This window comes from Drosophila nasuta, chromosome 3 (genome assembly GCF_023558535.2).
Source record: "Drosophila nasuta strain 15112-1781.00 chromosome 3, ASM2355853v1, whole genome shotgun sequence".
Taxonomy (NCBI): domain Eukaryota; kingdom Metazoa; phylum Arthropoda; class Insecta; order Diptera; family Drosophilidae; genus Drosophila; species Drosophila nasuta.
Window position 1 is genome coordinate 27,816,770 of NC_083457.1, and position 26,469 is coordinate 27,843,238.

Here is a 26,469-nt window from a genome sequence, read left to right on the forward strand (position 1 = left end):
AATAGAAAACCATTTGCAGTGTAAGATTCATATGAATTCATATTCACATTACCTCTAATTGTAAATTTAATATTTTAAATTCATCAAATAATATAATTAAGTTTAGTATTTTATTATACATAAATTATAATAAGATAAATACATATCCTGTGCAAAACAAATAACCTGCATTGTTTCATCAAGTTGGCAGCACTGTTTAATCATATGTATTTTGACAACACTGCAGCTTGCAGCTGTTCAACACCAACACCAACAGAGAGCGGTATTTACATTCTATCTTGCTCTCCCGTGAAACAGCTGATTGGATTGCGCTCTGTGAATATGTAATATTCGGCTAAGCAACTAATTTAAATTATGAAAATGCTGCAATTAAGTCGAACTACAACAAAAACGCTGCTGCAACGCTGCCGCACACAGAGACTGCTCACCACATGGTCTCCGTTAGCCACAGCATTCAATGCACCACCGGCTAAGCGAATCAACTTTGCGCGCAACGATGTGGTTAGTAAATTGTATAAACTATTGAGAATTAGTGAGTTATCATATATGGTCTATATTGATTGACAGGGTCTGTTCCGCATGCAAGAGCTGCGCTCATCCGATGGTTTCTATCTGCTGCGCGAGAATGTGGAGAACTCGACACAGGAGCTGATTGCAGAAGCTACCTCCAGCAAAAGACAGCGCAAGATGGTGGACATCTTTGATGAGCTCTCCGACTCGCTGTGCAAGGTAGCCGATCTCGCGGAATTTGTGCGCATCGCGCATCCCAAGAACAAATACATGCAGGCCGCCGAGGAGGCGTGCATCAGCATCTGTGGCGTTGTGGAGAGCTTAAACACGCATAAACCACTTTATCAGGCACTCAGCAAAGTGGTCCATGAAGGTGACTCGATGCACACCAGCGAGGTGGATCGTCATGTGGCCAAGTTGTTCCTATTTGACTTCGAACAGTGCGGCATTCATCTGCCGGAGCAGGAACGTCTGCGAGTTGTGCGTCTCAATGATTACATACTGCAGCTGGGCCAGAAATTTATGAATGGCGCTGCGCAACCCACAGTGTTGCCCCGTCGCGCCGTTCCAGAGCAGATACGCCACTAGTGAGCAGACTAATCCAATAATTAATAGCTTTGTTAACGCCTTGAATCCTATTCAGCTTTCCCACTTCTGGCGACAACATCATTATCACTGGTCTCAGCACGAATTCCGCCAACGTGCAAATGCGCGAGGCTGCCTACCGATTGTACCTGCAGCCTTCGGACAGCCAGGAAGAGCTGCTCAAGGATTTGCTCATCTGTCGCAACGAACTTGCACGCAGCTGTGGGTTTGAGACCTATGCGCATCGTGCCCTTAATGGCAGCACTATGGAGAGTCCTGAACTCGTGCGCCAGTTCATCGACGAGCTGACGGAGCAACTGCGTCCTCGTGCCGACGCTGACTTTGCTCAGATGACTCGCATGAAACGTAAGGAAAGCGGACAGCCGAATGCGTTGGTTGAGATCTGGGATACGCCGTACTTTACCACACAGCTGAAGCGTCAATCGCTCGAGGAGCAAGCTAACGAGTTCCTGCCCTACTTCTCGCTGGGAGGCTGCATGGAAGGATTGGACAATCTGCTGCATTCGCTGTACGGTGTGCGACTACAGACCGCTGAAATGGAGCCGGGCGAGAGCTGGCACAGCGACATCCACAAGCTGGCCGTGGTGCATGACGAGGAAGGACTCCTCGGCTACATCTACTGCGACTTCTTCGAGCGCAGCGGCAAACCCAATCAGGATTGCCACTTCACTATTCAAGGCGGAAAGCGTTTGGCCGATGGTAGCTATCAGCTGCCCATTGTGGTCGTCATGCTGGGTCTGGCACAGCCACGCTGGACAGGACCCACGCTGTTATCGCCAGCGCGGCTTGACAACCTGTTCCATGAGATGGGCCATGCGATGCACTCGATGCTGGCGCGGACAGAGCATCAACACGTGACAGGCACACGTTGTGCCACAGACTTTGCCGAGGTGCCTAGTGTTCTCATGGAGTACTTTGCCAGTGATCCGCGTGTGCTGCGCACCTTTGCCCGCCACTACCAGACCCACAAGCCCATCCCGGAGGATATGCTGCAACGACTGTGTGCCTCGAAGCATCTGTTTGCCGCCAGCGAGACCCAGCTCCAAGTCTTCTACTCTGCTCTTGATCAGACGTATCACGGTGACATGGCGGTGCGGGGAGCAAATACAACGGAGACGTTGCGTGCGGTGCAACAACGATATTATGGATTGCCCTATGTGGATGAGACGGCTTGGCAGTTGCGCTTCTCGCACCTGGTGGGCTACGGAGCCAAGTACTATGCGTATCTAGTATCTAAAACGATTGCATCTTGGATCTGGCAGACATACTTTGAGGCGAATCCCTTTAATCGCCAGTCGGGGGGAGAAATATCGTGCCGAGATCTTGGCCCATGGAGGCGCTGTGCCGAGCAGGAAACTTGTGGCCAATTTCCTGCAGCGAGAGATGACGCCACGCGTGTTAGCGGACAGTTTGATACATGAGATTGACACGGATGAGTCGAAGATTAAGGAGCTAATCATTAGTAGAAACTAGAAATGCTGTGTAAACAATTCGTTTGTTGTGGTTTTTTTTAATTATAATTAGTTAACTGCCCTATTTTTTTGTACATGGCGAATTTGGTTAATTATTTCACTAGGCTGGCATCACACTCGGCATCAGCTCCACACCCACAAACTCCTTGGCAATGCGAACTCCAAGAAAGAACATGCCGAAACTCTTCACCAACATCCTACAAAGAAATGGGCAAAAAGTTTGGTTATGTAAACAGAACAAGAAGGAAAACACAAATGCGGCATTCGAATTGTTTTGAATGGGAATTATATTGTCTTTTGCACTCACCACTGAAATTCATTGTGGTAGATATTTCGCAGAATATTGAATGGATTTCCAGCTTTCGCCATTTTTGGATAAACAAAATTTATACTTATTCAACGTTTGAGAATTCAAGCTAGCTTTTTATCTGTTTTTGCTTGCAGTGTGGCAAGAGTTAACAAATGCTACAAATACGCAAACGCACACTAAGATTGTGAAATTCGGCTTAGTACTTTTCTTATAAGCATTTCATGACAGGGATTACTGTAGCACTATTCGCTGTTGTAAATATACTTTTATTTATGTAAATTTTAAACATTAAGAGTTTTTCGTATATGTGCATTAATATTTTTAAATGTTTAATTTAAAAAACAAATTCATAAACTTAACGAAGAACAGCTGATTGCAGGCCATTCATTCGACTTTCAATGCTGGTCACACTATTCGGCAATCCAATTGCACGTGCAGCGCCAAAACAACACATTTTTTGTGGGGAAGTACGATTGCAAATTGTTTTGAATTGTCTATGCAACCGCCCAAGGATGAAGTCGATATGGAGGTGGTAGAGCCCGAGGATGCCGAAAGTGACATGGAGCCCGTTAGCGACAGCGACGACGATGCCGACGGCACCACAAAGCAACCCAAACAAGTCTATCTGCCAGGCAAAACGCTGGCCGAAGACGAAGAGTTGGTGTGTGATGAGAGCGCCTACGTGATGCTTCATCAAGCCTCTACGGGCGCACCCTGCCTCAGCTTCGATGTCATTCCCGACGAATTGGGCACAGGACGCGAAGCATTCCCCCTGACCGCTTACATTGTGGCTGGAACTCAAGCAGCTCGTGCACATGTCAACAATCTGATTGTGATGAAGATGGGCAATCTGCACAAGACGCAGGATGACGACGAAGCTGACGAAGAGGACTATGAGGAGCTGGACGACGATCAGGACGATGTAGCCGACAAAAGTGAGCTGAAAAAACCACAAATGAGCTGCGCCCTCATCAAGCATCAGGGCTGCGTGAATCGTGTGCGTGCTCGTCGCCTTGGCAATAATGTGTTTGCCGCATCGTGGAGCGAACTGGGACGTGTAAACATCTGGAATCTATCGCAGCAGCTGCAGGCCGTCGAGGATGCTGAGCTGCTGAAGCAATACGAGCAGCAGCAGAGCGCCAACTCTGATTCCCGTCCAGCTTTCACATTTAGCGGTCATCAGCAGGAGGGATTTGCCATCGACTGGAGCCCCAGCGCGGAGGGAGTGCTGGCAACTGGCGACTGTCGTCGTGATATACACATCTGGAGTCCGTTGGAGGATGGCAGCTGGAAGGTGGATCAGCGTCCGTTGCTAGGTCACACGGCATCCGTCGAGGATTTGCAGTGGAGTCCCAATGAGCGCAGCGTGCTGGCATCCTGCTCGGTGGACAAATCCATACGCATTTGGGATTGCCGTGCGGCGCCACAGAAAGCGTGCATGCTCAGTTGTGAGAATGCGCACAGCAGCGACATCAATGTGATCTCGTGGAACCACACGGAACCCTTCATTGCCAGCGGCGGCGACGATGGTTTCCTGCACATCTGGGATTTGCGTCAGTTCAAGACACAGAAACCAATTGCGACGTTTAAGCATCATACGGATCACATAACCACCGTGGAGTGGAATCCCAATGAGGCCACAGTGCTCGCTTCGGGCGGCGATGATGATCAGATTGCCATCTGGGATTTGGCTGTGGAGAAGGATGCGGATCAAGCTCCGGCGCCAGCACAGAACGAAGATGAGCTGAGCAAGCTGCCACCGCAACTGCTGTTCATCCATCAAGGACAAAAGGAGATCAAGGAGCTGCACTGGCATCCACAGCTGCCGGGCGTTATGCTATCGACGGCGCACAGCGGCTTCAACATCTTCCGCACGATCAGCGTCTGAGATGCGTCGCGTGTTGTCAATAGATAACCAGATAAACACATAATCACGACAACTACGACAATTTGATAATTCATTAGACCACAACGAGAGAGTATAATAAACCTTAATCCTTTATCAAATGTCTTTTATTATGACTTCTGTTTGACTGTGGACTCCACAGCTGCCGGGGTTTCACATTCGTTGACATTCCCATCATTATCGTTGTCGTCCGCCTCCGCATCCAGCAGCATCGTGATATTGATTAGATGACGCATGGTAGGGCGTCCATGCGGGCAATTCTGCAATGGGGGGAAAGAAATGTTGCTTAATCTTCAGTTAGCTCGGTATCTCTGGCAAGTTGAAAGGTGCTAATCTCTATGAAATATGACCTAGTGCAGCCAAAAACCCAGCGATGCGCGGGTCAACGAATCATTTGTACTAAGGAAGGCAAAGCAAATGGCAGCTGAGAACGCAAAACGATTGGTAAGCGAAGGACATGCTAGGAGCGAAGCCATGGAGACAAGCACAACTCTGCCTTTGCAGGAACGCGAGCAGCCCAAGTGGACGTGGAGCCTCAATCTGGCTGGCTTTGGTGCCACCATCGGAGCAGCTGTGCCCATTGGCTACTGCACTGGGGTCGTCAACAGTCCAGCCGTGGTAAGTGAACTTCGAAGAGAGAAGACGCTGCCAAGTCTCTAACTCAATCTTCCTCCCTAGCACATGAGAGCTTGGTGTCAGCAGACGTTGAAAGCGCGCTACGATTGGGAGTTGACTGACGGTGCCCTGGAGCTACTTTGGTCTGCTGTGGTGTCCATTTTTCTAGTGGGCGGCGCTGTGGGTTCGGTGACGGGCGCCGCCATTGCCAACAAATTTGGACGTCGCGGCAGCTTCTACATTTGTGGCGTGCTCCTCTTGCTTGGCTCCATCTTCTTCTACATCTGTCGACCGTTGAACTCTGTGGAATTGTTGCTTTTGGGTCGTCTGCTTGTGGGTCTTGCCGGAGGCTTGATTACCGCCTGCATGCCGATGTATCACAGCGAACTGGCCGCCTTGTCGCAGCGCAGCAAATTGGCGCCTCTCTGCCCCATGGGTCTCACAGTTGGCGTTGTTATATCGCAGATCTGCAGTTTGCAATCCGTGCTGGGTACCGCACAGCATTGGCATGTGGCATTGGCCATCTGTGGCATCTTTGTGGTCGTTTGCTATGCTCCCTTCAAGTGGTATCCCGAAAGTCCGAAGTGGCTCTACATTGTCAAGGGACGCAAGCAGCAAGCGGCTCAGCAGCTCCAGCTCCTGCGTGGTTATGCGGCAGACAGCGAAGCGCTGCAAGAGGAACTCAACGAGATGGAGCAGGAGGCCAAGGTGGAGAGCGAGCCGGCCACATTCCTCCAGGTGCTGCGTAATCCCCAGCTGCGTCTGCCTCTGATCATTGTGTGCGCCTATCTGGGTGGCCAGCAGTTGTCCGGCATCAATGCGGTGCGTTGTCCACAATCGAGTCATAGTCTAGATCGATTTAATTGTAATTCCTTCTTCGCAGATCTTCTACTATTCGGTGTCCATCTTCCGCAAGGCGGGCTTAAGCGCTCAGGCAGCAGAGTGGGCTAATCTGGGTGCCGGATGCCTTAACTTGGCCACCTCGTTGCTGGGCCCCATGCTTATGGAGCGCGTCAATCGCCGTCCACTGATGTCCTTCTCCACGTTCTTCTGTGCGGTCTTTTTGTTCCTTTTTGCCATGCTGCTGGAGTTTATAGTAAGTATGAGCAGAGTTTATGGCTTATACAGTGCTTAACCCAAGTTTAATCCTGTTCTTAGGACGCTTTCAGCTGGTTTGCCATAGGCTGTGTTGCCTGCATCTTTCTATACATCTTTGTCTTCCAGTTTGGTCTAGGTCCCTTGCCCTTCTTCATAGGAGCAGGTGAGTTTGAAAGTTTAGTGTCAAAGGAATAACGTCTAGTAGTTAGCTTCGACTTCGTCTTTTTATTTGCACTTTTTACATAAGTCGCAAAATTATAGTTTATTTGTTTTCACACCTTTAACTTAAATGCATTGTAAATACGTTCTCATTTCCGATTATTGCATCATTTTGAAGGCCTCAGTTTATTTGTTTCGTGCGATAAATGTTCATTTTGACGCACAACCGTTTTAAGATTAGTAAGAATAGTATAATATGCTGTAATATTATACTATACAATTTTTAAATAAGTTAAATGTGCTCCAATTTTACAATTTTCCATCCTGAAAACAAAACAAAAATCTGTAGCTTTCCTGATTGTTTAACCAAAACCTCCATTGCAATTTCACATATTGTTTTTCAGAGCTCTTCGAGGTGGCGCCTCGTTCTGCAGCCATGTCCCTGGGCAGTGTTGTCTACTGGATGTGCAATCTGTTCATCGGCATGGCCTTTCCCACGCTCCAGAATGCCTGGGGTGCTCTCGTCTTTCTGCCGTTCTCCATCAACTGCCTGTTGCTGTTTCTGCTTACGCGACGCTACTTGCCGGAGACGCGTGGTCGCGATCCCAGCGAAGTGGCTCCGCTCGTTGCCGACGGCTTTAAATCAAAGCGCAGTCGGCAGTGATTATGATACTCTAGCATTAGATTTTACCTCCTAAACTGTAGACTAGCAATAAATTCTTGAGAGATTAGCAGCCAGCTGATTAAAAGACTTGCCGTCGACACTTCAACGACACAGTTTAGCATGGAACCCAAGCCCAAGTGGACGCGTCTGCTCATCTGGAGTACCTTGGGAAGCACCATTGGTGCCGGTGTGCCTTGCGGATATTGCATGGGTGTCATCAACAGTCCCGCTGCGGTAAGCCTTGTCTTCTGTGTGTCCAGCTGCCGCCTCATCTCCAGCATTGCAGCACATGCGTGCCTGGTGCGAGGCCACGCTGCTTCGGAACTATGGACTACGACTCACACCCGCTACGCTGGACACGCTCTGGGCTTTAATAGTGGCCATCTTCCTCATAGGCGGCGTCTTGGGCTCCGCTTGCGCTGGCTGGGCAGCGAATCGCTTCGGACGACGCGGGTGCATTCTCTTGAGCGGTTCGCTGCTTGGCCTGGCGGGTATTGGATTCCTTAGCTGTCGCCTGTTACACTCGGTGGAGCTGCTGCTGCTTAGTCGCCTTGTGGTGGGCTTTGGCGCCGGACTTGTGAGCACCACCCTGCCCATGTATCACAGCGAGATTGCCGCCATTCCACAGCGCGGCACTTTGGGAGTTTGCTGCTCCGTGGGCTTCTCCATAGGCATGGTGGTGGCGCAATTGTTTACGCTGCAAGCGCTCTTTGGCAGCGAACAGCATTGGCACATTGCGCTGGGTTTCTACTTGGTCTTTATGGCCATTTGCTTTGCGCCCTTTCGCTACTATGCTGAGAGTCCCAAGTGGTTGTTCATAGTGCGGAAACGTCGCGAGGAGGCGCTTCAAGTGCTCGTCTGCTTGCGCGGCACTGATGTAGGACTTCAGCAGGAGATACTAGCCATGGAACAGGAGGCGGATAGCAAGAGTAGCAGTCGCAGTCTGATCGAGGTGTTGCGCGATCCCAAAATGATGCTGCCACTGCTCTTGCTCTGCGCCTATCAAGGCGGTCAACAGCTCACAGGCTGCTCTTCGGTCAGTGGAAGAAGTACTTTCCCTTTTTTGTTGCTGCTCTAACTTGTTTATCTGACAGATCTTCTACTATTCCGTGTCCATCTTCCAAAGCAGCGGCCTATCGCCGCGCACCGCCGAGTTGTTAAATCTTGCTGCTGGCAATGTGAATCTGTTGACCTCGCTGATGGGTCCGCTGTTGATGGCCAAGTTCAATCGACGCACTCTGATGCTACTCTCCAGCTCCTTCTGTGGCCTGCTCATGTTTGCCTTTGGCTGGCTCACAGAATATAGCGTAAGCTACAAACAGATCTTCATCTTGAATTGTTTATCTAGTTAAATTCCTTTGAAGGTTCTGATACCCTGGTTATCCTTCGGCACCATTGCCAGCGTCTTTCTCTATCTGTTTTTCTTCCAATTGGCACTAGGGCCCATGCCATCCTTCATTGGCGCAGGTATCTCTACATACTATATTATATTATTTATTCATCCATATATCTTATATTCATTGCAGAGCTCTTTGAAGTCCCCTCGCGCTCCGTGGCCCTCTCCTTGGGCAATCAGGTGGGCTGGAGCTGCAACTTTCTGGTTGGCTTTCTCTTTCCCACGATGCATTCGCTACTTGGCTTCTGGATCTTCATTGTGTTCTCCATGTTCAGCTGCCTGCTTTATTTGCTCACCAAGTTTTATCTGCCCGAGACGCGCGGTCGTGAGGTTTCCCATGTTGCCCAGCTCGTTTCACGTGGCTTCCACAGCAAAGTGCTTTAAGTTTGTTTGCCTCTTAATCTTTAGTCTACATTTTAAACTATGCTAAGCACGTTATAGTCGTATATTAAGTGCAAGTTGAGTACGCCTTAGCTCCTATTTCATTATTTTATGAAAATGTCTGCCGCACGTTTTGCAATGACGTCTCTATACAATGTAATCTATGAACTTCTGGCAAACTCTGAGATTAGCATGAATTAGAGATGAAATCCTAATGCAGTAATATAATGATACCCATAAATCTTCAGAATAAACAACTTTAGCTACTTTGTTATTACTTTCAAGTCTGATATTGCTGTCGATCTCTGAGATTAGGAGTAACCAGAAGAGTGACCTTAAACATCCTGATTATGAATTATTAGGTGAAGATTTCGTTTTGATGGCAATTGACAATACTGATATCTCTGTTATTATAAAATTTTTGAAACTCATAAAGATTGTGTCTGAAAATTATGATGCATTCTTAAACTAGTTCATCTGCTAATCTCAACCAAAGCATACAAAATAATACTGTACAATGATTAGCTGGCCAAGTCCCTTTACTTAGTTCTATACAGAGTCGAAGGTTTCTCTACTCACCCAAGGCTGCTCGATTTCGCCCATTTGGGTGATGAGGCGTCTCATTGTGGTGCCTCTATTCAATGCCTTGCCAATCATGACGGACTTGCGACAAGCGCGTGAAGCGAACATGGCGCGTATGCGTGATGGACGACAGATGGTGCCCTCGGGTGCATCCTGCAGCATAAAGATCAGCTCATCGATGTCCTCTTTGCCAAACTCCCAGTTCTTGCTGAAGGGTTTGCCCAACAAACGCACCTTCTTCGTGGCAGGAGCTGCAATAAAATTTCAATAGAAAATTAAATTGGATCTCAAGGAGAAACTAAACCAGCTGACCTTCACTGTTGATTTCGAATCGGAAACCATTCTTTTCGAAGGCCGGCAGGTGATCCAGCAACACCATCTCATTGACTGCCGTTAGCTCAAGTGTTTGCGGCACTGTGAGACGTTGATGCTCAAGCTGCGTGCTGCGTTGCAACGTCTCGAAATTATACTTTTCATCTGCTGCATGTTGATCTACAATAAACAGATCATCCTCCAGCTTCACAATGATGAAACCCAGATTAAATTGTCCTATGATTTGCATGCGTGCAAAGTCCGCTTTTGTTATTTCCTTCTGCAGTTCCGCTTCAGCGTTCTGATTCTGGCTGGGATTGATTTGACTTTTGAAGCGTAATCGCTGCAGCTTGGCGCGACGTTTGCGCTCGGTCTGCTGTAGCTCCTGTGCCTGCAAGCTGGCTTCTATTTGCTCCAAGGAAGTGCGTATTTCGCCGCTGGCTACGTTGGAGGGAGCATCCATTTCTGCATCGTTATCATCGCCATCGTATTCAATGCGTGTTGGCATTTCAATGTGATCATCATCATTTTCTTCGGTTGGTTCAGTTTCTTCCTCAGTTTCCTCCTCTGCTTCCTTTGCTGGTTTGCTCTCCACGTGAATAATCCTTGGCTTTAGCTGTGGCATAATCTGGCGCGGTTTAAGAGGCGTCAATGGTCTGCAATCAATGCGGGGCACTTTTGCTCCAATCATTCCATCATAAGCTAAAGAGCACAGGTGATTAGCAATGCAGAATAAAGCCTGGCACCTCATAGACTTACCTTTTGACTCCTCTTCGAGCTGCTTTAAATTGACCAAGCTGCTGTCGGGGCTGCTCTCGCTTTTCTCTTGTTTCGTAGTTTCCTCTTCATCTATTTCCGCTTCTTTTGGCGACTCTTCTTGAGTAAGGAAATCTTGAATCTTTTGCATTTTCATGGCGCGTGTTTTGATCTCCTCAGTTTCTTCGCAGCGTCGCTTAGCTGGCGCCGTTGGAGCATTTCCTCTGGTGTCACCTGTGCGTCGCCATTGCGTCAACACGTCCATGAAACGCTGCGAGGAGCTGACAGGCACATCATCCTCATCCAAATCTGCAGCCGTCGCTTTTGCCTCCTCCACTTTAACTTTTGGCTCCAACATGCTGACTATGGACACGTTTTGCATTTGGAATGTGGAGGGTAAGTTGCCAAAGGTGTCGAGCAGCGACTTCTTTAGCGCCAGCAGCAGAATCTTCTCATTGTTGAGCAGCAATTGGCGCTTGTCGGGCGTGAGATTGACGTCCACATCCGCACGAGATGTCACTATATTGAGGTAGATGAAAGGCTGTTGCTGTCCATTGTAGCGATGGTACACATCGTTCATTACTTTGGCAATCTGAAGCGGAATAAATCGGTGACTAAATGAGATAGTTCTAAGCTATTTTTAACTTACATTTTTTGGATCACAGGGTCGACTATTCACATAGAAGAACTGCCGATCTCGGGTGGATCTACCAGCGCCATGGCGACAGCTGGAAATGTAGCCTTCCAGTTTAAAGTCTGCTTGATTCAAACGCTCCACATCCTCGGCACTAAACTGTGTGCAAGTTGTGTCAGCTGCTTCGCTCGCCGATTGTAGCTCAGCACGCAATCCCTCCTCACTCAGTTGACCCGCTTCGAAGGGGGATTTAAGCGGCACCAAATCCGCCACTTGCTTGGCACCAAACACCGCTGAAATGTTGGCCAGCTCATCTTGTGCACCGTGGGTTTGCAGGACAATGGACTTGGCACCTTTGGGCGTCTGATTGCTGCAGATGAGCCGCACACCTTTGGTGACCAGGCAATAGGCTTGCAGTATGTGGCACATCTTGGTGAACTCCTTTTTGATGTTGCGCGAAAAGTCGCGACGCCGCACGGGCAGCGTCGCAAAGAGATTACCCAAACAAACCGTTGTGCCGACCCCGCGAGCGCAAGGCGAACGCTTCTTGATCTTGCCCTCGTGATCAAGTTCGATTTTGAGAGCTTTAACACAAGTAACTTTAGCATTATTACGGCTTTAATGAAGCAGTAACTTACCCACATCCGTGGATTTGTGACGCGTCACAATTGTCATGTCAGAGAGGGCACAAAGCGAGCTCAAAGCTTCGCCACGAAAGCCAAACGTCTCCACGCCCAGCAGATCCACAAACTCTCGAATCTTCGAGGTATGATACTTGGCAGCTGTCATAGGAAAGCACGAATCAAGACAAGCAACGGGGTAAACTTTTTTACTACTTACTCATGCCCTCCAAATTGGACTCCTCGACTCCGCAGCCATTGTCGGAGACTTCTACACCTTGCAGTCCTTGGTCCTTGAGCTTAATCTCGACCAGTGTGGCACCTGCATCAATTGAATTCTCAACCAGCTCCTTTACAGCCACCGCCAAGCTAAGCACCACCTAAGTAATCAGAGATTGCTTTGGTCGATTGAGTTACTCCATTTTAGTGAGCTGTTTACCTGTCCCGAGCAGATCTTGTGTACTGTATCCTTGGCTATAGCCTGTATTTGACCCGAAGCTGCACTTGTAGGCGCAGGAATTTTCGTTTCCGGCTCATTTTCATTCATCTTTTGCACAGCAAATAATCATAACTAACATCAAAGCCCGCGCAGCTGAACCGGCAGTGTTACCACATTTACAAGAAATGACATAAATACTGAACAGTGCTACCACATTCACACGAAGCGTACTAGAAAACAATGTTGGCCTATTATAGTAAAATATCAACGGTTTTTTAGTTCACAAAGACATTTTAAGTAAATGGCCTTAGAATTTGGCAGAGATGCAAAATATCTATTGAATAACATTTTTCTTCAATATCTGAATACATACACATATGTAAAAGAATAATATATTCGTTGGCTCTCCCCTTTAAAAATAATCAATTGACTTTCCAGAAAAACATTTATTTATTCAACGTATTACAACATGAAAAAATTATCTTAATATAAATATAAATGTCTGCTCTATATAATTAATAAAGTATGCAAAAGTTAAGGTCTACTACAATAATAATTCAGTGATTTAATTTAGTATAATGAAACTGTGATGAATGATTGCTGTGTGTGATTGTCAAATGATTAATAATGATGTCAGATGGATTGAATAACAATATAATTTCCTAGTACAATTGAGTCTAGGTAAGCGTTTTACTTAAGAAATACATATAGCTGGATGTAGCCACAGGGTCTAAGGAATTGCAAAGATTTGCGTGATCTCAATCTCCAGTTATTTGTTATTTGCTTTTCTGATTCGCGACCTCCTCCAGTTTCTCAATGATCTTATTCATGTCCTGGTCCTTGGCGATCTTAATGTACATGGTTTTCCGTACTTCATGGAATGATACCCATGCGGGCAGCTCCTTGGCCAGCAGCTTCAGATGCGTCTCAATGTCCTGCGGCGTTAGATTCGCGCGAAAACTGTTTTGTATCTTCTTGATGATTATCTCGAGGGTTAGCACGCTCTTACGCTCCGTTACGAAGACGTTGCGCAGATGTCGCGCCAATTCCGGCAGGCGCGAATACTTGGTCACCTCCTGATCCTGTGAAGGTCGACGCGTCATCGCATCCAGTGCTTTGGCCGCCTGCTTTGCCCGAATTTTCTCTATCAAGGACTTTGGCAGTCCTTTGAGTAGATTCGATGTGGGATCCGAGCTGGTTGCCGTGCACTCCTTCACCGTAGGCGTGGCTGTTGTAGTTTCTGTTACTAATTTGGTGTCTTTTATTGCAGTTGCCGTTGTGGTCGCCGTTGCAGAGGTCCCCGGAATCTCCTTTTGCTGCGTGGCACCTTCAGCGTTATTTGCTTGATTTCTGTCCGCCTCCAATTTGGCCTCATAGCGATCCATTGCACGTTCCATGGGCGTGGCGCAGTTGAACAAATTACGCGCCGTCGAGAGAATATCCTTGGCGGAGGAATATTTCTCCACGTTGGGCGGTTGTGGGAGCTGTCCCAACTCGACCTCGGCACAGCTTTCCAGATCGAATTCTGGATGCCAACGCGTTAACATCTTGTTGATGATGATCGGTGGATCCAAGGAGCGCAAGAAGCTGTCATGCTCCTGCATGACGCGTTGCAATAAAAGACTCTGGAACTTTTGCATGCGTGCTGTCATCACGTGTGGATTCATGGACGTCGACTGGGCCGACGCGAGCACATCGTTCTCATCGATCTTATTGAGGCGCTGCTGTTCCGGCACCTGCTCCACATTGGGACTAATGACCAACTGGAAATAGTCGGCCTTTGACACGGAACCAAAGTTGCGCATCTTCATCTGACTGAAGAGGAATGCATCGGGATAAACGTGCTTAATCTGAGCCAGATGCGTTTCAGTAAAATTCTTACGCAACATGCGTTGCACGGCGGGCTTCAGCTTCTTGAATGTAATGCACTCCTTCCGATTGTGGAACATGGCCACCACCGAATCGAGACCCTTGAATATCTCCAACAGGTGACGATACTTGTACGGCAAAGGCAGTTGACCCGCCTTGCTCGTCTCAATAAGGCTGGCATAGCGTTTGTATGCTGGTGGCTCCACCAGCTTAACTGGTGAACCATTCTTGGCCGGACTGAAAAGCAGACGCTTCGAGACGTCTGTGTGACGTGGCGACATCAACTCATGCTTGTCCGGTGTGGGAGGCGGCAGCTTTGTTGGTGTTTTGAATGTCTTCAAGGGGCTGCAAAAAATAAGAGTGAAAAGTGATGCATTTATTAGACTGAATCGGGAATTGTTAGAGGGTGCCTAAAGTTAACTTAACTTTTATATTTAATTCTCTTCAGTTGTACATTAAAATAGTACTTTACCTAAGATCATTTTTAAATAAATACTCCTGTCTAATTCTTCTAATGAATTAAGGTGTAGCTATTAAGTCACATAGATCATTGTATGAATTGTATTATTGGTTTTTCTCATAATCAACCTGCGAGCCCAAAAGATTTCTCTTTCATTTTCTAATGATTATGAAACGATTGTAGTTTCTTTGAAGGGGAGAAAATTATATAGAATATGTATGGAAAGTATTTTGCCTTAAGAGTTTTTTGTAAACATTAACATTTTTGCTAAGAATCAGAAACTCGTCTAGACAACCCCTAACCCCTATAAGGAAGTCCGATCAGAAAATTCTACATTACTCTACTATTAAAACAACATTGCATTTAATAGTCATTGCAAGGATCTAACAACCCTCAACAAAGAAAAAGCCGTTACAAACGAAACCCAGCGCTACCTGAGTCCCTAAAGACACACATTCCCATGCAGGCAAATGCAGATAAAGATAGAGATCGGGATAGAAATCAACCCCCGAAGAGCAAGAAGCAAGCGGAAGGTCAGGCAAGAGTTTGTAACGTTCGTCGAGCGATGCGATGCGAAGCGAAGGGTAAACATTGCGATACACATGCACAGACACACACATAACTACACACACAGTTGACATGTGTGTGCAGCAACTGCAGCATAAATTCAAGTACATACAAATACACAGACTGACCCAGCACGAGTTTTACGTTTCATAGATCACACAACGAAAATGCAATTTCAGCAATTGGTCGCTTGAATAATAATAATAAACGACCAGACAAGCGAGAGAGATATAGAGTGAGGCAGTGGGAGAGGGAAAGAGAGAGAGCACGCCCAGCCCCACAGCGACCTCGATAGCATTAAAAAAGAATAAAAACCGTTGGTTTGGTGTTAATGATGTTACCCGGTTTTTTGCTGCTGCTAGTTTTGTTTACAATTGCATTTCTAGGCCAATATTATTGTGGCAGGCTCTTAATTAACTATCTATATACATATATGGAAACTATAGTCTTAAGATCTTACCTAGTCAGCACCTCCAGCTCGATGGTATCGAACTCCTTGAGTTGCACTGTTTTTGCCTTGGCTGGCGATGGACCCGCTTCACGCAAACGACGATTGCGCTCCTCCTGCGCCTTGCGTTCCTGTTCAAGCTTGGCCTTGCGCGCCAAAACCGCCTTCAACTCTTGCATCTTGGCGCTGCGGGTAATCTTGGTCTTGACCTCATCGAAGCTGAGGCCGCGCTTGGCCAGTTCTGTGTGCTTGATGGGCGAAGCATCCTGAATGATCTGTTTGGTGGGCGTGCGCATTCCACGTTGCACATTATCGGCATTCTGCTTTGAGGCAAATGCAATGTTCACCTTGGGCGTCTGCTCGTTGAGCAACTGTGTACCATCTTGAGAGCTTGGTGGTTGCTTGCGGGGCGACAGCGTTCCCTTGCGTATGAACTGTACGAGCTTGGGCTGCTTGATGTTTGCTTCGACTTTGGCAGGCTTCTTTTTGATATTATCCTGAGACGCTGGCGTTGGCTGTACGCCAATAAGTTTGACTGTGCGGCCGGATCGTGTACGCACGCCAGCCTTGAGTGTGTCAATGTCCACATTGTCATCCTGGATTGGAGGCGCCAATTGCTGTGGGGCAGCAACCTCGCTTGGTTCTGCTAGACGCTGCAAACACACAATGTGGAAAGGGAATTTTGTAAGAAAATCTCCTTGTAACAATAGAAAATGGCCGCAGGACGCTTGCCCACACGCAAATACACACGCACACAGATAGCAGTGAAAGATACAAATGTATCTTTGTTTGAATTGCGACAATTATGTTTTGTATCTTTTGCACTTGGGCCACGTTTTGACCACTTCTTATTAATTATATGACACCCACATGGTCAAGCATATATGGATTATGCACTTACCCTGGTCTTAATTGTGGTGGCATCATCCACAGCGGCGCGTTTACGATTGCTAAAAAATGCAGCTACCGATGGCTGGGCCATGATTGCAATTTGAATTTAATGGTTTATCAGTTTGCTTGTATGCTAAATAATTTCACTCTGGGCACGTCTGGTTTAATGGCTCAATCTCACACTTTTCTCTTATTATTTTTCCATAAATACGTCTTGCCACTACCACTGCTCAAATTACGACTGGGCCACGACGTTGCAGTTTCCCTCCAAATGTTCATCGACGCGCCAAATTACTTTCGCGCCATTTCTACGTCTCGTGTGTGTTGACAAACGATGTTGCTGTCAGCTGTTCAACATCTTTGGATCTTTACCAACACCATTACGCTGATTGACATTATACGTAGTACATTTTTTTTTAGGTCAGTTCGCTACTCAAAACAACAACACATCATCTATTGTAATCTTCCAATAAAATAATATTTCTTTCCATATTTTTATAAACATAGAACTAAATTTATGTAAGCGTTAACACGAAAACAGCTGTTTTAGCACGACAATCAACAACTGGGCTATTCGGCGATATCTCGATAATATATATCACACAAGGTAGGGATTGTACAATATCGATAACTGCGCGATTTTCGAAATATCGATATTTTATATTTTATTGTCTGCTGCGAATTTTTAAATAAATAATTAATTTAATTAGTTCCAGCGCTTTATTTTGTTGTAAAATTTTGTAATTCAAAGATTTTTATTTTGGTCATCCAGTACATGGAATGTTGTGCGGATCAGCTGTTTAAGGACCTTTAAGAACGATTATCAACTCTGGCTGTCAGTGTTGCAATTTGGGTAGTAGATTTTTCCACTCGCGGATTTTAAGGTGCGCAGCAACGTTTTGGCTCTAAGTCCATACGTTTCGCGACAAAATGTGTTTGGATTAGCATGCTGAGTCGTTTCAAGCCATGTAAGTTGACTTCATAAATGAAATTAGCCAATTTGGTAAACAAAAAGGGCACGCTAAATGTGCGAAAATTAATGAGGGCTACGATTACTTCTGTGCAAGCGAGCAAGCAATAGAATTGCATGTGCTTATGTGTAAATGTGCGTGTCCATGTGTGTGCGAGTGAGTGAGCACACGCAAAGAATAAACTTGGCGACAATTGCTGCCAACTTAGCTTTTGTCAGTTGTTGTACTTCAGTTAGTATATTCGCACACACATTTTTCACAAATTGTTGTAATCTTATTAGACATTGTTTGCAACTGTAATGTGCTATTACCCAATCATTAAAATGGCAAAGTTTAAACAAGTTCAATGCTAAATGGTGTGCATAGTGGTTGCTGTCAGTAAAATAAAGAAAAAAAAAGTTCAAGTTGGCAGGGCCATTTGGCATATTTTTGCTCGCCCCAGCATTTGTTTGAGGATTTTCTGCGAACCAAAAAAAAAAGCAGTGTATTCTCTGTGATTAATCAACGAACGAGTGACGTTCTGTTAAATGTTTTAAGTTAATATTCGCTTCGAACTCGTATGTGCACAGAAAACTAAATAAAGTGACAGCAGCAGCTGCAGTAGTGGCAATTGGAACAAGTGGGAGCCCGAGGCAAATCGTCGAGAAGAGAAGAGTGGTTGAGGTTTGTTTCACGAAGCCCCAGCATAGACAAGGCGTGCGCATACTAACAACAACAACAAGAGCAGCAGCAACAACGATAAAGCAGAATAACAGCAATAGCAATATAATAACAACAAAAACAACACGCATACGTTTAATACGAGCGTAAACGTTTTTGGTTTTTTTTTTTCGCTCTTTTTTGTATTGCCTTATTGAGATTTGAGCACATTTTTGTGTTGTTGTTTCTTCCAACAGCTGTTACACTCGGTGAAAATTAGCGGAGGCGAAAGCGAGGCAAGCGAGCAACAAACTAAGCTATATAAAACAACAACATCAGCTAATAGAAAAAAGCGAAAAACAAAAAGCGAAACATGAATTCAAAAGCTGACGTCAACCGCCGTGTTCTAGCTATTCAAGCAAAGAAGAAGCGTCATAAGAACAACAAGAAACGCGGCAAGCAAAATGGAGCTGCTGCTCCCGTTGCCGACAACCAGCAACAACAACAACAGCAGCAGCAGCCACAACAACAACAACACAGGAGTGGTGACAATTGTACGGCGGCAGCACCAGAAAATGCTAATAATAGCCATATAGAGGGCATTACCAGCAAGCTTCAGTTGCATGCCAACATCGCTGGTGGCGTTGGCGAAGCAGGCAACTCGAAGGCAGCCGGATCCTTGAGTAATGCAACTGCATCGACATCAAGCGGCGGCTCCGACAACACATCAGATGCCCAATCGCAATCAAAGATGAAAAACAACATCTACAATCAGCAGCCGCCACGCAGTTCGTCCAACGAATCGGATGAGTCGGAAATGAACAGCGAGAATGAGGAGCAGGAACTGAAGGAGGATTATTGCAAGGGTGGCTATCATCCGGTCAATATTGGTGACTTGTTTCAGGGTAAGTATCACGATGATGACAAATTGTAACCTGTTTGCACCTCAACCTCCCAGCAGCAATTTGCTGCACGCCATTTTATTCGCATACAGTGAAACTTTCCTTAGTGGATACCTGTATTAAGCGGACACCCCTTCGGGCTGATACTTTTACTTTAGGACACAAGCTCAATAATCTATTTAGCGGACGCTATTTGGCATAAATCTGCCAGAGAGCAATTTTTTAAGAATAGCTATAGAATTTCAAAGAATTACAGTATTTAAAAAACCAAAAACAACACCAATTAACTATCAATAATTTCATTTTGTTTTGAATTTCATAAATATGTCATTTTAGTCATTCCGTACATAATAATGTTTGTCCTGAACTATTAACGTATGTATAGCAAAAACGGTAAGGCAAAGGCAACATTGAATTATATTTTTATTTTAAAGTTTTTAAATAATATTCTTATCAAAATGCAACGCGGTCGAAGTTGCGAGTCAAGCTGACTAATTTTCAGATTTGTTTTCTATATATACCGCTTAGAAAACGGATCAACAAAGCTAATCAGATTACCTTTCTATATATTTTATACATTTTTATCAGATTCAATATTGCGTCATGTCGTAAATACATTTAGTTGAGATTAAAATACTTGCTTGTGCTCTCGCATATAAATCCTTTATCCTTTGATCTCCTGTATTGATTATTGGACTCACAGTTTCAATTTCGTTAGAGAAATTCAAGTTCGTTCTAGTAGAGAAGGAGTGATAGAGAGAGATAAAGAGGGAGAGAGCTGTGTGTTGTTTGTTCATCTGGCATTGTGTAATTGCTTTTGGGGGCACAAACAAGACCCATTTCGTGTTGCAGGCAACGCATTCCCTTCCCCCCTTCTCCCCTGGTGTACTGCTGCACCACATGGATTTTGGTTGAGTTGTTGGCTTTGTGGGCCAAACAACAACAGGTTGTCAATGTGGAACGCCTCCTCCTCCACTTTGTCACATGCATAGATACACAATTATGTGTCCGTGTTGAATTTTCCTGTTTTTCCTGCGCGCAAGGGTTGTTTATACGGGAATAAGGAGAGGGAGGAGGAGAAGGGAGGCAGTATCGAATTTGGCTGCCTTTTGTGGTTGCTGGTGGCGACATGACGACCTCCCGACTTCACTTCCGGCTCTCTGCTGTTCCACCTGTCGTGTCTATTGGATGGGGGGACCGATTCACCTGCTTTGATATACCAAATCATTTTGGCTTTTTATTAATCAAAGAAAATGCCGCTCTAACCTTTCTCTGGCGATAAGAAAGTGCTCGCGTTCATGATAACATCAGCAGACATTGCAAATATGTATATTCTCTATTTGTTTATTAACTAAACTCACCCATACAATATACATATTATATTTATTTCTATACAATGGGAGAATAGCCAGCTGACACTTTACTCAATGTTGCGACTGCATTGCAATTAATTGAATATTTTTGCAAAGAGAAGCTCTCATCATCGTGGTGTCAGTTACTTGCCAAGAGTCCAAGCAGTGACAACAGTTTCAGACCAAAAACGAATTAAATGGATTTATTGCCATCAAAGTCAAACATTTGTGATTTCATTTTTCTGGCTGATGGTGCACTTTTTGACCTTTAACTCTATCAAAATAAATGACGTTTTTTGTTCGTTTCTTTTGGACAGGTCGTTATCATGTAATCCGCAAACTTGGCTGGGGACACTTTTCGACTGTGTGGCTTTGCTGGGATCTGCTGGAGAAGAGATATGTGGCCATTAAGATTGTGAAATCTGCGCAGCACTTTGCAGAAACCGCAAAGGATGAGATCAAGATACTGCGAACGGTGCGCGAAACGGATCCATGGAATCCACGTCGCCAGAAGACCGTGCAAATGTATGATGACTTCAAAATCACTGGCGTCAATGGCATACACATTTGCATGGTCTTCGAGGTGCTGGGCGATAATCTATTGAAGCTCATCCGCAAGTCCAATTATCGTGGCATTCCCCTGGAGAATGTCAAGAGCATTACACGCCAGATCCTTGAGGGTCTCGATTATCTCCATAGCTGCTGTAAAATCATCCACACCGACATCAAGCCAGAGAATGTGCTGCTCTGTGTCGATGAGCCGCATGTGCGCTCCTTGGCTGTTGAGGCCACCCAATTGTACTGCATGAACTCCAAGATGTATCCGTCGTTGGTCAGTCGTGCGCCCAAAAAGTATCGCGAACCGATCATCACTGGCAAGATGAGTCGGAACAAGAAGAAGAAGTTGAAGCGAAAGGCCAAGAAACGCATGGAACTGTTTAAGAAGCAGCACGATTACTTGGAGCAGACTGGCGGAGAGGAACAGCCACAAGAGGAGGCCAACGAGGAGCAGGCCGAGGAGATGCCGCAACAGCCAAAAGAGGAGTCCCAAGAAGTTGTGAACGAGGCGAATGATGCTGAGCCACCTCAGGCAACTCCAACTGTTGTGGAGGGCACTGAGAAGGCCAAAAAAGAAGAAGAAAAAGAAGAACAAGAGTAAGTGAATGATAATAGGTAATCCTCTAAAAACTATCTAAACAAATCTCTATTCCCAAACAGACAAGTCCAATCAGCAGCAATCTCAGTCTCAGCAAGAAGATCAGCAGCCAACGCAGCAGGAGAATTCAAGTAGCGGCGATAGTAGCAGCGCAGCATTAAAGAGTAGCTCCAACACGAACACAAACACAAGCACCAACGGCACGAGCAACTCGACGAGCACGATCAAGGGACAATCAAATGGTTCTGCCGGCGGCAAGAAGCCACCACGACCCAAGCAGCAGCAGGATAAACAACAGCAGCAGCAACAGGATAAGCAGCAACTGAACAATAACAACTCCAATTCGAAACAAAACTCGAATAGCAAATCGAAAATCTCAAGCATCTCCGCGGAACGTTCGTCGTCGGGCAATTCAACCAACGGCGGTCCGTATTCGGAGCCGATACTGCCGCCTCCACCACCGCCGCCAGTGGCCAAGCATCGACCCAACAAGCGTGACCCTGCGTTGGAGGAATGCAATGTACAAGTGAAGATTGCCGATCTTGGCAACGCCTGTTGGGTGGATCGTCACTTCACCGAGGACATTCAAACGCGTCAATATCGCTCACTCGAGGTGATACTTGGTGCCGGCTACGACACGTCGGCGGACATCTGGAGCACTGCTTGCATGGTCTTCGAGCTGGCCACTGGCGACTATCTATTCGAGCCACATTCGGGCGATACGTATACGCGAGATGAGGATCATATAGCTCATATTATCGAGCTGCTGGGTCCGATACCACGACAGATTGTGTTCCGTGGGCCGTGGGCCCAGCGAACGTTCTATGTGAATGGAGAGCTGCGCAACATTACCGGTCTGAAGCCTTGGGGCTTGATGGATGTGCTGATCGAGAAGTACGAATGGTCGAAACGCGATGCGGAAGCGTTTGCGGCATTCTTGAAGCCAATGCTGGAGTTTGATCCGGCCAAGCGAGCCACCGCTGCGGAATGTCTGCAGCATCCGTGGCTTAGATAAGATACGATGCAACCTGGTTGTAGGCTGCGAGGCAGCCAGCCAGCAGGAGCAGCAGCAGTTGCAGTAGGAGTAGGATTAGCAGAACATGAACTAACAGGAGCAGGAACTGGAGCATTCGAAACAGGAGCAGCATCATCAGATTACATACAGTCAACGGCATCTGTGGCCACATTGGCCTCCATCTCATCCATTGCCTCAACATCGGCATCAGCAATGGCAGCGCTGCGCGCACGTCCCCATCCCCATGGCCATTTGTTGGCACCACACGTGGCCACTGCCTCTGCACCGCCCACGCCACAGTCCCATGCTGTGGCCCACACCATGTCCATGTCTAGTGCACAGACAGCACCCGCAACGCCAACGCGACGCCAAGACGACGATCAAAATGAACCGCTGCACGCTGAGGGGAAATTCTATGATGACACACAGGAATTTGGACTTGCAGTTGCACTCGATGAGCCGCAGTACTGCAAGCCCAAATCGCAACGATTCTATTGGCGCAAGGCGTTGCGTCGCGTCTTCCAGCGTCGGAAGTGACGTCAACTACGCCGTCGACGGCAAGATTTGCCCCGTTGGCGTCCTCGTCGCTGCCGGCGTCGCACACTCGCTGAACGTTTGCGTCGCATCTGCGCCTGCTGTGCCTACGGCCAAGTGCTGTGGCGTACGGCACGCGTTGCGCTGCTCAGCTGCATCCGTTGGCGTACACGTGGCAACATACGCAACAACAATTTTCACTTTAGCAATCATTGAGCTATAGCCAAACCAGCAATCACACAATAAATACTGCAAATTGCTCTGCTCTGCCTAGGAACACACACACACACACATACACAATACACCCCATTACACATGCATCTGAAATGTTAATCTGAGAATGTTTTTTTTTATTGGCTAAATCTGATTTAGTTGTTAAATTCGAGTTAATTTATTTCCTGTGTTTTACACCGATTAGACAATTCTCTTAAATACAATTTTGGAATTATAAGCATAAACCTGTCATAACTAACTTATGCTCTACACCTACACCTACATTATGATTATTATTATTATATTACTATTACTATTGTATTTCATTTTGGTTGCTGTCTCCCAAAAAAAAAAACAACAAACACCTTCACACAATCCCCAGTTTTGACTCTGTAAATAGGGCAAAAGTATTGCACGCGCAAGCTACATAAATTAGATTTGTTTAAACGATCTCCAAGCACACAGATACACATGCGTTCAAGCAAAAATTATGTTTATGTTAACAGCCGGTCAATCAATCAGATTATCAATCAATAATTATAAAGTGAAAATCATTAATCGAACAGCCGCCTGTTCATAAAACAATTTGTTATTGTACATTTGTTGCCCAGAGCATTGAAGAGAGAGAGAGAGATCAACATACAGAATGCATAAACATGATGAACATAAACATTACTTAGCATCTTAGCGTATATAGTTAAAAAATATCGTATGATATACAAATGAAAACATATATATATATATATATAATGTATACGTACGTACATATGTTATATATGTATATGGTACTGTGGCTGAGACTGCATGTGACCCAAATGGTTTTTAAGCATACGAACATAGTATATGAATACAACAATATTTGTGTAATTTGTATTCTTGAGCTGAACATAACAATAATGAGAGTAGTTAAAATTAGTTTATTCCCTTCGGTTTAACAGCAATGAAACAAATATCTTTGGAGCAAATGAAAACAGCTAAATGAAAATGAACTAAAACTAAAATCAAGAAAACATCTATGAAATATTGTCACTTATAAACTATATTGAAAACAAAAACAAAAGAAAACAATGCAGTGAAAGCAAACGATAAATGCTATACATAAAAATAACAATTGTGGTAGAAATATTTGTATTTAATTAGTAGCAAAAGCAAAACAAACACCAAGAAACCCAAGACACACCATACACACACACACCCACACACACACACACACACACACACACACACACCGTACACAGAACACAATCTAATCCGTTAAATGGCACCCAATCCAGATGAAAAAGGCCACTTTAGTTAAGGCTAAGTTAAGCGGCAAGTTAACAGTTATTGTGGATGGCATTCTGAACAATGCAGAAACAAAAGAAGAATATAAAAGATAAACATATTATAATACATATACTATACGCTATGCTATGCTATGCTTACATGCGTCGTTGTTGTATGTGTTGTATGTGTGCATTATTGAACATTTACTATGATAAGTGGCCTTATTAATACGATTCTCTGCACCTTCCACACACTCCACACACACACACACACACACACACACACACACACACACACACACACACACACACACACACACACACACACACACACACACACACACACACACACACACACACACACACACACACACTCTTACACATACCAAATACAATGGCAATTTAAAGTTTAAATCACACAAAAAACACACCCACACACGCATATATAAGAGATAATAATATACTTAATGGCAAATGCATTGTATGTGTCCAGCATTAGCTAAAGGATAAAAAACGATATCAAGCATAGACATTTACGATTAATACTTACACTAGAACAAAACAAAGTTGATTGATAATATCCTCACACACACACTCCCACACTAACACACATCCACACACACTTAGAAACCCCTATGGAACTATGACGTCACTTGTGGACAAAGTTAAATTCTTACCTTAAACTGTAACGAGCACACAAGTTCTCCACTTCTTCGTCTTCGGCTGGCCGAAGTTAACCACAACAACAACATTAAGAACAACAACAACAACAACTTCAATCCAACATAATGAATACTCTTTGAAACAAACTAATTATCAAATGGATTACGTAGATATCAGAGAATGGGGCTATTATATTATATGATGATGATCACGATGAGAAGATGATGTTCAGCAACTTTATAGCTTTACAAATGAACCCTAGAAAAGTTGACTTGTGCTTAGAGCGTTCAAGTGTTCCATGTGTTCCCCGCGTAATAATTCCAAAAAAACAAAACAAAACAAAACATAAGCAACAACCATGCAGCAAGCTAAGATGAAGTGAAATGAATATGAGAGAAAACTTAAAAATTGATAAAGCTATCAGAGAACCGCAATTCCAATAATATCCAATTTCCTTTCAAAGAGTATATGAAGTATGAATTATACGATACATAATTTATTGATGTAGTTATAAACAAATAAACAAACAAGCAAAACAAAAAGCAAAAATAAACAACAACAAAAAAATTACACAAATTGGAAAAACGACAAATGTATCTTTTATTGCTTTCAATGTGGTGGTGGTCGCTCGTACAATGAGTCGTATACGTAATGCATGTGCATGGGTGCGTAAGTATTGTGTGTACGTCTTGCTCAACGTTCAGCAAATAAATTTGCCATTTCTTTGCCTCCATGTGTTGCATTTCCAACACAGCGAATGGAGTCCAGCGGGGGGAGGGGGAGGATAAGGAGAGACGTCGAGACACATTGGCATTCATTTATAACCCATTCTCGTTGCGAATTGTATGCAATTACATATTGCCCTCGTCGGACGGCTGACGAAGGAGATGCGATGAGATGCTCGTGCCGAGAATTTATGGCCACATAAAAATCACAAAAGCAGCGAGCAAAAGCAAGGCGAGACGTAGCCCAGCTCAAAATTGAAAATGGGCTCAGGACATTTGCTCTACGCTGGACCTTGGCCACGATATGCTGCACTTCAATGGGTGGGACTGGCTAAGGGC

General features: G+C 45.3%; 8 protein-coding genes across 9 annotated transcripts; 5 read left to right on the top strand and 3 right to left on the bottom strand.

Moving 5' to 3' along the window:
* The first annotated feature begins 251 nt into the window (after window positions 1-251).
* On the top strand, window positions 252-2,649 carry LOC132788449 (mitochondrial intermediate peptidase). Its single transcript, XM_060795878.1, is given in 4 exon segments — window positions 252-501; window positions 568-1,097; window positions 1,154-2,414; window positions 2,416-2,649. Coding segments are annotated over 4 exon segments (2,112 nt in total). The 5' UTR covers window positions 252-354; the 3' UTR covers window positions 2,590-2,649.
* On the bottom strand, window positions 2,607-3,058 carry LOC132788453 (uncharacterized). Its single transcript, XM_060795883.1, has 2 exons — window positions 2,896-3,058; window positions 2,607-2,785 (listed from the first exon to the last, which is right to left on the bottom strand). Exons 1-2 carry the CDS (start codon window positions 2,955-2,957, stop codon window positions 2,689-2,691), a joined length of 159 nt encoding a protein of 52 aa, XP_060651866.1. The 5' UTR covers window positions 2,958-3,058; the 3' UTR covers window positions 2,607-2,688.
* A 116-nt stretch (window positions 3,059-3,174) lies between these two features.
* LOC132788452 (glutamate-rich WD repeat-containing protein 1) lies at window positions 3,175-4,786 on the top strand. The gene has a single exon (XM_060795882.1). It carries the CDS (start codon window positions 3,395-3,397, stop codon window positions 4,784-4,786), a length of 1,392 nt encoding a protein of 463 aa, XP_060651865.1. The 5' UTR covers window positions 3,175-3,394.
* Window positions 4,787-4,899: 113 nt separating this feature from the next.
* Window positions 4,900-12,631, bottom strand: LOC132788448 (mismatch repair endonuclease PMS2). The gene is made up of 8 exons (XM_060795876.1): window positions 12,461-12,631; window positions 12,242-12,401; window positions 12,040-12,183; window positions 11,417-11,985; window positions 10,771-11,359; window positions 10,012-10,713; window positions 9,697-9,950; window positions 4,900-5,064 (listed from the first exon to the last, which is right to left on the bottom strand). Exons 1-8 carry the CDS (start codon window positions 12,566-12,568, stop codon window positions 4,915-4,917), a joined length of 2,676 nt encoding a protein of 891 aa, XP_060651859.1. The 5' UTR covers window positions 12,569-12,631; the 3' UTR covers window positions 4,900-4,914.
* Window positions 5,193-7,341, top strand: LOC132788450 (solute carrier family 2, facilitated glucose transporter member 1-like). Of its 2 annotated transcripts, XM_060795880.1 has the most exons (6): window positions 5,203-5,248; window positions 5,309-5,422; window positions 5,483-6,241; window positions 6,303-6,515; window positions 6,578-6,680; window positions 7,081-7,341. In XM_060795880.1, the coding sequence occupies exons 1-6, from the start codon at window positions 5,222-5,224 to the stop codon at window positions 7,338-7,340; spliced, it is 1,476 nt and encodes a 491-aa protein (XP_060651863.1). In that variant the 5' UTR covers window positions 5,203-5,221; the 3' UTR covers window position 7,341. The 2 variants fall into 2 exon arrangements, with proteins under 2 accessions (XP_060651862.1, XP_060651863.1); XM_060795879.1 differs by having other exon boundaries at window positions 5,193-5,422.
* Window positions 7,441-9,378, top strand: LOC132788451 (solute carrier family 2, facilitated glucose transporter member 3-like). The gene is made up of 5 exons (XM_060795881.1): window positions 7,441-7,574; window positions 7,627-8,376; window positions 8,435-8,647; window positions 8,705-8,807; window positions 8,867-9,378. The coding sequence occupies exons 1-5, from the start codon at window positions 7,461-7,463 to the stop codon at window positions 9,118-9,120; spliced, it is 1,434 nt and encodes a 477-aa protein (XP_060651864.1). The 5' UTR covers window positions 7,441-7,460; the 3' UTR covers window positions 9,121-9,378.
* Window positions 12,632-12,891: 260 nt separating the features above from the next.
* LOC132794330 (DNA replication factor Cdt1) lies at window positions 12,892-17,234 on the bottom strand. The gene is made up of 3 exons (XM_060804717.1): window positions 16,706-17,234; window positions 15,817-16,457; window positions 12,892-14,674 (listed from the first exon to the last, which is right to left on the bottom strand). Exons 1-3 carry the CDS (start codon window positions 16,784-16,786, stop codon window positions 13,237-13,239), a joined length of 2,160 nt encoding a protein of 719 aa, XP_060660700.1. The 5' UTR covers window positions 16,787-17,234; the 3' UTR covers window positions 12,892-13,236.
* A 264-nt stretch (window positions 17,235-17,498) lies between these two features.
* On the top strand, window positions 17,499-25,093 carry LOC132794329 (SRSF protein kinase 1). Its single transcript, XM_060804716.1, is given in 5 exon segments — window positions 17,499-17,663; window positions 18,563-19,210; window positions 20,877-21,685; window positions 21,687-21,714; window positions 21,778-25,093. Coding segments are annotated over 4 exon segments (2,322 nt in total). The 5' UTR covers window positions 17,499-17,663; window positions 18,563-18,678; the 3' UTR covers window positions 22,731-25,093.
* Window positions 25,094-26,469: the final 1,376 nt, after the last annotated feature.